The 15,498-nt window shown below is 36.0% G+C and overlaps 1 protein-coding gene across 8 annotated transcripts in view; it reads right to left on the bottom strand.

The window, feature by feature from the left end:
• The window catches only part of MRTFB (myocardin related transcription factor B), a 258,398-nt gene that overhangs the window by 89,581 nt on the left and 153,319 nt on the right, over window positions 1-15,498 (bottom strand). Inside the window, exon 5 of one of the 8 annotated variants that reach the window (XM_043996573.1) lies at window positions 2,475-2,606. The exons of 6 other annotated variants lie outside the window; for them this stretch is intronic. In XM_043996573.1, the coding sequence (XP_043852508.1) occupies window positions 2,475-2,606 (132 nt within the window). Of the gene's footprint in view, window positions 1-2,474; window positions 2,831-15,498 lie in introns of those variants that run through there. One more of the 8 variants, XM_043996542.1, reaches the window with a different exon arrangement.

Raw genomic sequence — 15,498 nt, 5'->3', positions numbered from 1 at the left:
AGTTAGCTATGTGACCCTGGGCAAGTTATTCAACCTGTTTGCCTCAGTTTCATCTATAAAATGAACTGGAGAAAAAAATGCCAAAGTACTCCAGTATCTTTGCCAAGAAAACTCTAAAAGGGGTCATCAAGAGTCAGACATATCTAAACAACACAAATTTTAATGAGAAATGGCCACATGATCCAGACTTAAGAGTTTGGAATTTAAGGTCTTTAGTGGTTTCATTTAATTTCATATTCTAAAACCTTTGCAATTTGACTCAGTGAATCCATAGTTCTTCCATGTAACACTTCTCACACCAAATTCTACAGGAATCCAATTTTGCACATAGAAGAATGAAGAAAATGGGAGTATTCTTATGATTAGATAAGTGTGTGATTTTTTTTCAGGTCTAGATAAAACCAAGTGAAATCCTTTATCAACCTATGAAGGAATCTATCATCCCTGTGAACCGTAATGCTGAACAACTAATCCCCTCCCTAATGTTTTTCTGTATAATATCATGTGTGGAAAGCAAAATAATCTAAGACATTGAGTAAAACCTAAGTTTGGTGTTAGCAATCATAGAACTTTAAGAAGATAAGTTTTATCATAGATAAGACTTCTTTAAAGAAAGAAACAAAAAACAACCACCAGATTCCCTTCTACCCCTCCAACTTGACACAGCAAGAATGTATAGACTAAAATGTCTCTGTGGCTCTGTAAATATCTACAAACTATGAAATGTAAATGTCAAAGTAAAAGAAAAAAACAAAAATGAAGAAAGAACTTATAGATTAATGCAGGGAAGAGATACAAGAAGGGAAAGAAAAATACTTAAAAAAATTTTTTTTATTTTATCCTACCAAGGTCAGAAATTTAATCAATAAGTATTCTTGGGAGAGGCTTTTACAAATTATGCAACAAACAGGCTATTCTTATTCTGTATGCAGATGCATGCATATACATATAGGAAAATCGACTGTATTTTTCTATTTCCTATTTTATCATTTAAAAAAATTCTCTATTATTCACTTCCTGTGCTTCTCCCATATTCTCCACTGTGATACCTTCCTTTTATTCCTTCTCCAGAAGCCTCCCACTCTTCCTGTTTTGCATGTAGGTCTGCTTTTCTCCCTGCTTATTCCACCAAGCAAAGTAATTTTTTTAACTTCATGGAAACATTAGGAGCTTAAGTTTCATTAGTAATAATTTTTAAAAGCCCAACTGATTTTTAAAAAAAAGTTTATCATGCTTACTGTTGTGATAGAAATGGTGGCCAGAAAATGCTACTGAAAGTGCATTTATAATGAAAATTAAAGTAGGATCTACTCTGCAAGAACAGAAGGAAAATGACTGCTCTATTTCTAAAAACTGCTATTTATACTGTCATAATCCATTTGTTTCTAGCTGGTGTTCCTATATATTTGTGAAAATATATAGAAATAGAAATTTAAATATCCAATTTCAACTAATTTTTCTTACCTTTATTTTTAAAACTCTCAATATTAATAATATCTAAATTAACAAAGATTAAGACTCAAATAATTCTGTCTTTTGAAGTTCTTAATTTGAGAAATAAAACCAATGACATTTAATCTCTAGGCTTGTATCAGATGAGCAAGAGTGTGTGGGGAGATGAGGGGGTGGCTGATGGCAGGAACTCAAAGAAGATGAAACACAAATGCAATTCTTTTTTCAAAATGGGCTGGAAAATTATCGTTCTAATTTAGAGAAAACGGAGAAGAGATGATCTTTCCTCTCAAACTCAGGAACAATGGTTATTTTTTGTAGGAGCTCCTGGATTTCTTAAACTTCAAACCTCTCTACCTTCAACTGGTAATGACAAAGCTGCTCAGCACCTGTGCCTTAACATATTCTTCCTGCAAAGGAGAACCAGCTCAAAGGTTCCAGCAGTTTTACTAATTTTCTTGGATGACCAATCACCTACCATCACAGTGCTAAAGGAAAACTTGTAGCATCCTCAGCTATATGCTTTCCTTATAAGCAGAACAGTTTGAAAGAATTGTTGATAAGGAATTTTAGCCTCTTGTTGGGGGAAAAATATTAAATGGAAAAAAAAAAACCTTCCCTCAAACAACATGTTGATAGTTGGAAAAAAGCAACTGTCTAAGCTAATTTTGAAAATGAAACATTATTCTTTAAAAAAAAAAACACTAGTCACTTTATTTTGGGGGAAAAGCACAACCTTAGAGAATATCACAATTTCTAAATGAATTAATATATCAATATATTTTATTAACCACTGATTTAAGAAGAGTCTTTACTAGATTAATTACTGTAAAGCCCCAGCGGATATTATTTGATAATTAGTAATAGCTACCAGCAGCAGCAGCAGCCTACTCTTTGCAAAGAGCCTAGAAAATGAAAGGTACATGCTTGAAAATATAAATAACTAACAATACGATAAGTAGCAACATGCAGGTTGATTGACAGTTATTATTTTGCAGCTTGGTCCCTGTTGATAGACTGACCTTCCTTAAGACTTTTCTGGTTGTTCACCTCAAGGCATTCCTTTTCTTTCAATGGCTCCAAATCCCCAGCAGTTAAAATCTCCGGGAAGCCCTGTTGCTGCTTCTTGGAGCTATCGATCATGGTTAGAGGCGCTTTCAGAATGGCAACATCAAGCAAAGGAAAGATTAATTTGCCGCCCAGCAGCAAACTTCACTGTGAATACTCAGGTCCCAGCTTCCTCTTCACAAAACACCAATAGTAATTATTTCTTTAAGCAGTTGAAAGCAGCCATTACCCTTTAATTCCCAGTAGGACCCGAAAAATCCACTCACTCAGCCCTGCACCCCTAGCTCTCCCAGACTGGGAGGCTGAGCTGCAGATAGAGCAGGCAAGCTCCAAAGTCCCGCCCCCTTTCCCAGACAACCCCCTTCCTCAGCCATTCTCGCTTCCTCTGAGCTGGGTGTTTCAGCCAGCGGTTTGATGGCCAGAATCATCTGACAAACACTGAGCCAAGGAGTTAAAAATAAATCCTGCCGTAGTTAAAGGAGAAGCTTCCCCTGATATTACAGAAGACAAATTATTGCCTAGGGGCTGTGTGTCTCTCTCTTCTCTCTCCCTCCTCCTTCTTTACCTCTTTGGTCTCTTTTCTTTCCCCCTCCTGCTGGTGGCTGTGGAAACCTTTATGTTACCCAGACAAATGTATTCACTTTTCTTTAAGTTTCAGAGATAAACACATGGCTGGGAAGAGCATCTAAAAGAAGTACCTATTAAATTTACTCAATATTCCAAGAGCAAATCTGAATGGAATTTTAGTTTTAGTTAACAAAAGAAGCTTATTTTATAAAGCTCCGTTTATATACCTTATGACTGATCCCATGCAAAGCCTATCTTCTTTGTAAGATGAAAAGCAATAGCAAAAATTTCCCCCTACTTGGCAGCAGACTCAAAGCAGCAGTTTTCCTTCTGCCACTAGTCGCCATGGTAGTTAACATTTAACAAAAAAAAAAGGCCTGTAACATATATTGCTAAATGCAATAAATGTAATCTTTATTTCAAAGCAAAACCATGAAGAAATAACTTTCTGCAAAATGTTGCCAACTATTTGCCAGCTTAGACTAGATTCAATGTAAGTTAAGGGAAAGTAAATGGAAAGAAATTCTATGATGATTTTATATTCTTTCTGTCCAGAGAGAAGACTGCCATCTTAATTGCACTTTCAACAAACAATAAACTTCCCTAGAGATCTCATCATATTATTCACAGATGTGTATTTAAAAAAACTCATAGGTCAAGGAAGTCTGTATGATTTTGATAGATGCACAAAAAGGAGATGACCCTGTAGAAGGAGAGTCCTTAAGGGGGTGTTTTGCTCTATCAAATCAAATGGAGTTTTTTAGTAGTCAACAAATGAGCACCATGAGACTATTTATTCTCTATACTTTTGTGTCATCAATATAACCAGAAAGATATGGTCTGCTCTAGAACATCACAAAAACCCACCTATTCCAATCTCTTTCTTTCATCAGTGATGAAATCTATGGATATGTACATCTTCTTGTAACAGTTTTATATAAGACAGTGGTTGATTGTTTTTGATATTCCCTTGATCATGTTTTCTCAATGATAATAAGGCCTGAAATTTACCCCCCCAAAATGTTAAAAAATTAATTTAATTAAAAAAAAATTTCCCCCACACATTTATCTTCCCCTTTCTTTTGGATATCTTGAGAAATGATCAACCTAGAGGGGCTGTGTCTTTCCTCCTCTCTATTCATATCACAACTATCCTAATTCAGGCCCTTATCATGCTTATTTGGACTATATGTATAGCCTCCTAAATAGTCTTTTCACTGCAATCTTTTCACCCCTCTAATCCATTTTCCATGTAGCTACTAAAGTGCAGGATTGACCATGTCACACCCCTGCTTTAGTAGTTCCCTATTTACTCTAAGATAAATCTACCACAACCCAGCTTCAACCTATTTTTCCAGATTAATTCCACATTCATTACTCCTGCTTCAGTTAAATTGGCCTACTTACTGTTCCATGTATATGAAATTCCATTGCCTTCCTTAGCACATTTGCTCAGATGACCCCCATGGCAAAAATGTACCACATTTGCTCTGCCCTTTTTAGAATCCCTACCTTCTATCAAGGCTCAGCTCATGCCACATCCTACACTAGGCCTCTGGTGATTCTACTGATAGTACACCCCTTTCTAAACTATTTTGTATAGATGGATGGATGGATGGATGGTAGGTAGGTAGATTGATCACATATAAATCTACATAAGATATATATATATATATATATATATATATATGTGTGTGTGTGTATATATATATATACACACACACACATACGTACATACCTGGATCTATCTAAATATCTAGATATATCCATCTATTTGTATTTATACAGGGATACATATATATGTGCATACACATACTTAAATTATCATCTCCATAAAATGTAAATTCCTTGATGGAAAGAGCTTTCTTCTTTGTCTTTGTTTCTCCCAGCTACTTAGACAGTGATGGGTACATATTAGGTGCTTAATAACTGATTGTTGCTGAGCAAAGCTCAACTATTAGTATGTATACCTTGAATATACAGAGAGTGGACAACAGGCTAGCAATCTTTCTTACCTTTGGGAAACCACAGAGTTCTTTAAATGACCTCTAAGCTATTCCCTGAAACAAAGACCAAACCTTTTAATACCAATATACTTTTGCTACTATTGTCTTGCTACATACAGCTCAGTGACACTATAATCTCCAAAGGCAATGAAAAGGTACAGATGTAAGGCACACTAAGTAGGCTGCAGCATGTTGCAATAGGGGATCTACACAGAACTGGTATAAATTCAAGCAGAAACTGCAAAGAATAATCGTCATGACAGCTTGCATATTCCACCGGTCTCCACATGATGTCAAGAGATAAAAGAAGGCTTCCAGGTCATTAGGTGAACCCCCAACCCCAAAAAGGAACCAAAACGGGAAAATATGAACAAAAGCTGCCTAGCATGGGTGCATATAGATGTATTTTAATTTACATCACTAGAGAAAATACTCATATGGTTGAGATGAGAAATCTAAAATATTCTGTGTCAACTAGGCATAATTATATTAAAATAATCCTAGTGGATAGAGCCAGGAAGAACTGAGGTTTGAATGTTGCCTCTGATGCATACTGGATAAACAACCTTGGACATAACATATCAATGCCTCCAACAACTCTCTAAGACCAAGTTACAAGACAGCTGTAGATCTGTTTTGGTGAAGAGAGTGTGTCCTATATATCAATGAAATCAAAGGTCCGGAATGCACATACCAATTGACCAAGGATTCATACAAATATCATAGGTATGAAGAATGAAACATTCCCTACTTACAATGAGTTTATATTATGAAGAGGGAAGAGAAGTAGTACATTAAATATATATATATATATATATATATAGCATAAATAAAAAGTTAAAAAATAAAACTATATACAATACAGTTTAATGTAATGTGATTTGGGAAGGAGAGCACTTCAATTGGGAATCAGGAAGAGGTTTTATGAAGAAGATGGTGTTTGAACTGCATCTTAAGAGAGGTCTGTGGTGGAGGAAAAGGGGGCGGGGGGCAGAGGGCACAATGCATTCCAGAATAGGATACAGTGCAAAGGCATGAAGTGATAGAAAGAATGGGTGAGGTACAAAGAGGCCAGTTTGGCTAGATCACAGAGTGCAGGAAGGGCAGTAATGCCCAGTGAGTCTGGAAAGATATTTGATTCAGGTTGTATAGTTTTTTAAAAGCTAAACAGGAATTTATATTTTGGCCTAGAGGAAGCCACTGGAGTTGGCTGAGTAGGAAGTCACATAGATCTGTGCTAAAAGAGGACTACTTTGACAGCAGTACATAATGATGGACTGGAGGGGTGGAAAACTTCGAGCAGGAAGACCAGTTAGGAGGCTGTTGAAAGATATAGGTCAGAGGGGATGAAGGTCTGAACTGAGATGGTAGCTATGAAAGTATATGAATGGGAGAGAAGTCGTGAAGGCAGAAATGGCAAAAGTGGACAACTGATTGGATATGTGGGTTGAGGGAGATTTGAAAAGTCCAGGATAATGCTGAAATTATGAACTCAAGATATTGGAAGGATGGTGGTACTTTTGACAGAATGGTCAGATATTTAATTTAAAAGAACTCACATGAAGCACATTCACTAAAATAAGAATAAATTCATTAAGAAATGAACACAAAGGGCAGCTAGGTGGCACAGTGGATAGAGCACTGGCCCTGGATTCAGGAGGACCGGAGTTCAAAGCCAGCCTCAGATACTTAACACTTACTAGCTGTGTGACCCTGGGCAAGTCACTTAACCCTCACTGCCCTGCAAAATAAAAAAAAAAACCAAAAAACCAAAAGAAGTGAACACAAATCATAAAAAAAGGGGAAAGGACCCACATTTCCAAAAATATTTATAGCTGCTCTTTTTGTGGTAGCAAAAAATTGGAAATGGAGGGGATGTTAATTATTATATTATATATTATATTAAATATATTAATATAATATAATATTAATATAATAAATATATTATATTAAATATTAATATACATCAACTGGGGAATGCTATAACAAGTTGTGGTATATGAAATGTAATGGAATACTATTGTGCTGTAAGAAAATAATATGCAGATGAATTTCAGAAAAACCTGTAAAGACTTACATGAACTGATGATGAGTGAAATGAGCAGAACCAAGAGAACATTGTACACAGTATCAACAACATTATGTGATGATTAACTGTGATAGACTTAATTCTTCTCAGCAATACAATGATCCAAGACAATGCCAAAAGACTCACAATGGAAAATGCTCTCCACATTCAGAAAAAGAACTATGGAGTCAGAATGCCCACTGAAGCACACTATTTTCACTTTTGTTGTTGCTTTTTTGTTATTGTTCTTGTTCTTTCTTGTGTTTTTTTTTCCTTTTGTCCCGATTAATGTGGAAATATATTTAATGTGATAGTAATGTAAAACATATCAAATTGCTTGCTGGCCTCAGGAGGGGGGAGGGTGGGAGAAAAAATTTGGAATTCAAAAAATATCTTTACATATAATTGAGAAAAATTAAAAATTTTAATTTTAAATTAAAAAATGAGCACAAGGGAACAGCAAAATAAATTCTCAAGGGATGTTCCTTGGCATAAAAATAGTAAGGTGTTTCATATATTATAAGATTGAGAAAATACCTTTTGTATTTACAACTGCTTTGGGTACTTGAAAGATAACTATGAGTGTATTGTGAGAACCAGGGCCTCACCCCCTGAGGTGACATGAGGCGACCTTTCTGAGGTTTCTAAGGTCAGATTAGGTCCAGAAGTTACCTCACAATTCATGGACTGCCTTCAAGTCATGTCAATCAATGGACTTGAATGCTACCAGCCAATTAGCTGTGTGTGGGACTGCCCCTCTTCTGGTCTAGCAGGAAGCTTCCACTTGAACAGACTGAGAAACTGTTTCTTTGGTGACTGGAACAAGCTTGTGGTGGCAGAAGAAGCAGGTTAGGGTAGACAGGTTTCCTATCTTTCAGAATTTCACATGTTCCCTCTTAGATAGCTGGGTGAAGGCAGGTTTCCCTCTCTCTCTCTTTGCTAACCCCTAATATACTTTCATAAATGTTTAAAAGCTTAAACTGTTGCTGAATTTATCAGTAACTCTTAGCTAGTTCCCCCCTCCCCCAAATGGAGGGGGCAGGTAAGGACACACACATTAGATTTTACTCATCACAATATATCTACACACAAACGTGTGTGTGTGTGTGTGTATGTATTAAATGTAAAGTACATACCCAGGATCATCTAAAAACTGAGGGAAAGAATACATTCTCATAAAAATAAAATATTTTGGTATAAAAATGCACATTGAAAGTATTTAATGAAAAGTATATTAAACAATCTTGAGTGGCTAGGTTTAATAAAGTATGCATGCCCTTTCTCTCCACAAATATTTGACATAATTCTAGAAATGTCACCAATAGCTGTAAGACAAGAGAATAAAATTAAAGACATAAAGTTTAGCAAGAGTAGAAAAATCATTTTCATTAGCAGATGACTGGATGATATACTTAGAAAACAAAGTTTCCAGGTACAAAATAAATACATAAAAATCTCAGCATTCCTATAAAATACTAACACAAACTGGAAATAATAATAAAAAACTCTATTAAAAATAACCAAAATTACCAAAATGCTTAAAAATATGGGAGCTAACCTACCAAGACACTTGCAAAATTTATGTAAATATAATTTCATACAATATAAATACAACACAATTTTTCTGAAACAGAGGAAGACAAATAATTGATGTGATATTCACTGCTTACGTTTGGGTAGAGCAAAGGGAATAAAAGTGATGATACTGGGGCATCTAGATGGTGCAGTGATAGAGCACTGGCCCTGGATCAGGAGTACCTGAGTTCAAATCTGGCCTCAGACACTTAACACTTACTAGCTGTGTGACCCTGGGCAGTCACTTAACCCCAATTGCCTCACTTGGAAAAAAAAAAGTGATGATACTAATTGAATTAATTTACCCTTTTAATGTGATAACAATGAAAAAGGTACTCTGTAGAACTCTCCAAAACAGTATCAAAATTCATCTGAAGAACAAAAGCTCTATGGGGCCTTTTCAAGAGAAATAATGAAAAACAAGAACAAATAAAGGGGATCAAAGCATTAGCCAGACCTCAATCTAAATAATAAAGCCGTGATCATCCAACTACTCTGGTATCAATTTTTAATATATATATATAGCACTAAGCAAGCAACAGAAAACGATATCCCAGTGTTTGATAAATGATAGAACTAATGGCAACTTAACACTCACAATAAAGATGTTAAAGAGGTACTGCCCTGGGAAAAAAGAATTTTTTAAAATTTGTGCTTTCCCTCAGGATGTTGCCCCTAGATCCTGCCTAAATTCTTCTGGACTATTATCCATGAATCTGAGCTATTTGTAGTAAGTATTTCGTGCTCTCCATTCTTTTTCCCAGTTTTCTTCAGTTTCTAATTTTTATATCAAAATCTATACATTGTACCGATGCTTTTCTCCATAAAGTTAGAATCCTTAACCTTGCAATTATGAGAATAACTTTTCTAATTCAAATGCAAAAATATGACTGTACCATTTACATAGAATTATTTTAATGAAAAAAAAAAAGTCCTGACACCATGTGTATTGCAGCTGAAAGACTCTACTTACTTTCAGTAAGAAAAAAACCTATTAACCTTTTCAAAAGTTGTTTTACTGTACATGTCCTTTGTATTTACCAATTATTTATTAAAAAATCAATCTCTTCTGTCAATTATGTCATAGTGATCTGTAGGTATAAGTCACTTAGCTTATAATAAATTTACATCCATAGCAAGGGCTTATTGTGTGCAAAGGGGATTTCTGAATATGAAAACGCATTGCCATAAATCAAGTCAGTTTTCCCACCACCCTGAGCACAAATATTTATTAAGCGTGAGAAAAACTATGGCTCAGAGACTAGGAACAGCCCAAGAAAGGCGTCCAAGGAAGCAGAACACAAACACACACTGCTCATGGGACTTACACAAAAATCTGGCAGGGTTAATATATCTTACAAAACTACAGATAAACCAGATTATTCTGTGAGGATTTCTTATTACGATAAAAAAAACCCAAGAAAATGATCAACAAGAAAATGCTTTATTAATATAAAATGATGGTTAAAATAACATAAGTGAAATGACTAATATTAACTAGTCTTTTGATACAAGGAAAAATGCTATGGAATTTAATCCCTTGTGTATATGTACAGTCTATATGGGACATGCTTCTGTCTATATGGCTTGTCTTCCACAGAATTCTAAATATCACTTTGTAGGTATGTCTTACGCCCTTACATGCTAATCTGTATTTTAGTTTGAGATTCACAAAGGGTAAAGCTACTTGCCCAGGATCACAGTTACAGAACGAGAAATCAAAATGAGTCCTTTTAAACCAATCGTCATTTTACAAGCATTTAATACTTAGCTTGTACCTTCACTAGGGATACAAAATTAAATAACACCCCTCAAAGAGTTTATATTCTATGGGAGAGATGTCACAATGAGGTCACCCTAGTAAACTCTCTCATTTGACATCTCTCCCAACTCAGGCAGGAAAGAGATTAAGTGACTTGCTCAGGGTTACATAGCTAGTGACTAAGTACATAATTTTTTATTTCAAGTTTTTCTGACTTTAGGGTGAGCACACTACTCTGCCACCAGATGCCTCCAAGAAGGGGAGTATGTATAATAAGAACTAGAAAGGCGGTCTAGAGTTAGATTATACAGGGCTTAAATGCCAAACAGGAATTTGTGTTTGATTCTAGAGGTAATAGGGAACCACTAGAGTTTACTGAGTTGGAGGGGAGTGTCATGTTTGGACCTATGTTTTAGGAAAATCATTTTAGTGGCTAAATGAGGTTGGAACTGAATAGACTGAAGAGGAAGACACTTGGAAAGCACAGTTCCTGACACGGAGTTAGTGCTTAGTCAGTTCTTATTGACTTGAAAAGTAGAACACTTAGGGATCTATTGTAATATGCCATGGAGTGGTAATATGGGCTTGACCTAGGATAATTCTATGTGAGAGCTGAGATAGAAAAATAGTTGTAAGTGGGGCTAGTCCTTTTTCAAAATAAAACTGACTAAAAAAAAAAATGGAAAACTCGCATTTTTTTCCTTTGCAATTTGAGTTTGTATTCTCCCTGCCTGAATGTGAAGGAGAACAAAAATATGTAAAGGACCAAAAATGAATCACTGAGTTAACTGTAGTAAGAGGAAAGAATTTTTTATTGTTTTTTCCCTGAATTTATCATATGGAATGAAAAAAAGGAAAGCACTGGAATATTTATCATGTACTAAGAACTGTGCTAATCCCTAGGAAGACAAATGAAAAGTCAACATAATCCTGTTCAAAGAGCCTCAGTTTAATTGGGGAGACCCAAAGATAGAGTTCAGGGGCATGGCATGGCCCAGGGAACCACAGGGAGCACTCTGCTGAAAATGACAGGGTATAGTAGGATCTGAGAGGGTGAGTTTAAAAGCAGGGTCACTGAGGAAAGAGGGGATCCCATTCTGGTCTGGTAAGTACAGTATGGATTCATTATATACAATATATAGTTCAACATATACTTTTAAAAAGTGCTTTTCCTACATCATCTCACTTGTGCCTAAGAAACCTTGTGAAGCATAGGTATCATAGGTATTAATATCCCCATTTTGAAGATAAGGAGACAAACTCAGAAAAGTGATTTGCCCAGGGTCACTCATTAAGTGTTGGAAGTGGTATCTGAATACAGATCTTCTTGATTGCAACTCATACTCAAACCACTATACCACAAGATGCCTCAACCACTGTCCTAGAGCTGGAAGGGAACTCACGCGTCATCTAGTTCAACCCTTAATTATAGGAACAGGAATGCTTTTTTTTTTTTTAAACAATCCTAACAAGTACTAAGTCAGCTTTTGCTTAAAGATCTCTGGTGACATGGAAGTCACTACACCTGCCCAAGGCAGTCTATTTTACTCTTGCATAGTTCTGTTAACAAACATAAACTGTTAGGGGGCAGCTAGGTGCAGAGTGGATAAAGCACCGCGCCCTGGATTCAGGAAGACCCAGTTCAAATCTGGCCTCAGACACTTAACACTAGCGTGTGACCCTGGCAAGTCACTTAACCCTCATTGCCTCGCAAAAAACAAAAACAAAAAACAAACATAAACTGTAATCTCAGTAATTTACTTAGGCAGTTCCATTGCCTAAGGCCATAGGGGAAAAAATTGGTCTTCCACAAGTATTTAAATAAAGCTATTATAACCACCCTAAATCTTCTCTTTCATATGATAAGCTTTCCCAGTCCTCTTAAACCTTGTATGGCATAAGAAGATTCACTGGATTTAAAAGCTAGAGAAAGACCTTAGGGATCATATAGCTCAACCTATTTTACAAATGATAAAATGAGACCTAGAGATGTTGGGAAGAGTTACCCAAAGTTAGACAAAATAATCAAAGTCACAGAGTTAGGACTTAAACCTAGGTTTACTGACACCACCACTAAATACATTACTTTAGGCTTCTCATGATCCTAGCTAAATTCCTTTGGGTGAACACAAGTATATTTTGTTGTCTTTCCTAAAATAAGGAACCTAAAAATGAATATAATATTCCAGATGTGGATTGGGGTATAAAATGGGTCTATTACCCTCTATCACTTTGGACACCAAACTTTTTTTTGGATGTACCCTTAAATTACATTATCTGTTTTGGCTATCATGTCACGACATTGAGAGATGACAGATAAAAATCATAGATCAAATTAACATCCCTGAAATACTATTTAATGCAGTTATTGTTTCTGCCTTTAATGTAAATGGTTGCTTGGAAAATAAATTCAGAATTCTTGTCTGACATTTTGGGCAACTGACAATCTGGGTCAAATCCCTTCCAACAAAAGCTACACACCTGCAATGAGAATAGCACTGGGCAACACCAAACCTGTTCTCCAGTCTCAGGTTAGCCTCAGATAAGCTCTTCACATTACTCACACATCTACTCCCCTGGTACAGGCCCTCACCACCTCATGCCTGGACTATTGCTGTCACCTGCTGAGGTTTCCCTGCCCCAAGTCTCTCCCCACTCCAGTCCATCCTCAACTCAGGTACCAAAGTGTAGGTCTGACCATATCATCTCCCCTCTATAAACTCTAGCTCCTTGCAATTAATTCCAGGATCAAATACTGTAAAAATGTAGTTTTTAGTTCTTAAAGCCCTTCACAATGTGACCCTGACCCCTTCCTACTTTTACAGTCTACTCATGCTTTTCCCCCTCCACGTACTCTGTGATCCAGCAACAAAAAAAAAGCTTTCCTGTTGTTCCATGAATCCAACACTCCATCTCCTATTACTATACCTTTTCTTTTTGTTTTTAATTCCATTTTATTTTTTTAATCACCAAAAATCCACTTTCCTCTCCTCAATGCCCCCTCTCCTCTATGAAACATAACTTTTGTTACAAATATATATAGTCAAACAAAACAAATTTCCAGGGAGCAGCTAGGTGTTGCAGTGGATAAAACATCAGCCCTGGATTCAGGAGGACCTGAGTTCAAATCCGGCCTCAGACACTTGACACTTACTAGCTGTGTGACCCTGGGCAAGTCACTTAACCCCCACTGCCCCACAAAAAACAAAACAAAACAAAAACCAACAACAACAACAAAACAAATGTCCACATTGGCCATGCACAAAAAAAAAAATGTATATCTCCTTACATACTCCAACTACTGTACTTCTCTATTAGGTCACCTACTAAGTAAGTGCCTGAGGTAGAATATGAACCAAGGTTCAAACATAGGAGGTAGCATATTTCATTTTCAGTCATCTGGAATCATTGTTGAGTTCCTAATTTTTTCAAAGCTGTTTGTCTTGATCAGATTTTTTGTCATTGTATAAGTTGTTCTCCAATCACTATTCACTTCACTCTGCATTAGCTCATATAAATCTTTCCAGGTTTCTCTGAAGTCATTCCCTTCACTTCCTACAGAAAAATAGCATTCCATCACATTTATATACCATATCTTTTTCAGTCATTCCCAATTTATAGGCAGCCTTCAGATTCCCAAAACTTTGCTACTTCAGAAAGAGCTATAAATATTTTCATACATCCTTAGGCTTTGTTTTGCTTAGTCCTAATCCATCACTTAATTTACCCTCACTCTAATTCCCATCGTTCCTTTCCCTCTTGCTTCCCCTTAAGTAAAATGTATTTCTGCAACTATGTTTAACATATTCTTCTCACCTTTAAACAGTTCAGATGAGTGAAGTTCAATGAATTGTCAGCTGCTCCACCCATGCCTTCCTCTGTTTGTATACATGTCTATTGGCACACCATGATTATGAGAGATAATTTTACCTAACTTTCCTTTGCCCTTCCCCAATATATTCCTCTTTACATCACCTTTCATTCTTCTCTTGATACCCTACAAAACATAACAGAACCACTTCAGTCCTTCTAATTAAACTTGCTATATGACCCAAGATGATGATAGAGTTCATAGGAGACACATATATTATACCTCTATATTATAATGTTTTTTCCTTGTATAGTTCTTTATCATTGTACATTCGTGTTTCCCTTTTTATGTGTCTCTTAACTCCTGTGTTTAAAATTCAAATTTTCTATTCAGCTCTGGTCTTTTCATCAGAAATGCTTGGAAGTTCTCTTTTTCATTAAAGATTCATTTTGTTCTGTGTAAGTTATTCTTTTTCTCTGGTAACAGGCTGTTAAAGGCTCAACCCTGAACCTTGAATGAAAAGGAAATCTTAACCAGAAAAATAATCTTTTATCAATTAAGCAGTTCTTTTGGCTTCAATCCTTCTTTCATCCTCTCTTTCCTAGAAAATAAATGCTAATACCTCATTCTAATTTATTTTCTTTAATTAGAAAGGGAGCCTAACATAGTCAATAAAGGTTTGGTTTTGGAGTCCAATGGGCCTGTGTTCACAGATTGTCTATGGGAACAAAACAAGTCCCTTCACCCAATTATCCCAGGCAGGTGTCCAAAACTATAAATTGTAGGAACCATGACAATCTGTATAGCTAGAGAGTTTCACTGGGAGTTCCTTACACCTAAGAAATGCACAAGTTCAGACAAACATAAAGAAAAACTGTACCAAAATGCTCTTTTTTTTTCCCTTCTCCAATGAACAGAGGGGAAAGAAGCCTTTCCTTTTCCTTTTTAATGTTTGTGCCTTCCTTCTAATATCTCCATTTTATCCTGTATATATATCTTATTTATACATAGCTATCTGCATGTTGTCTCTTCACCCTTTTGTATTTTTTTTGGTATCTCTTGTTCTTAGCATAGTGCTTGACACAAAGGAGGTTGTTAATTAATTGCCCTGAACAAATACAAGCACAACCTACATCAAACTGACCAACCTCATTTTGCAGAAATGTTAATGCATTGTAACCAAACCTAA

Source organism: Dromiciops gliroides, chromosome 1 (genome assembly GCF_019393635.1).
Source record: "Dromiciops gliroides isolate mDroGli1 chromosome 1, mDroGli1.pri, whole genome shotgun sequence".
NCBI lineage: Eukaryota > Metazoa > Chordata > Mammalia > Microbiotheria > Microbiotheriidae > Dromiciops > Dromiciops gliroides.
Note: the sequence above shows the minus strand (reverse complement) of the source record. Positions and strands in the feature narration are given on the sequence as shown.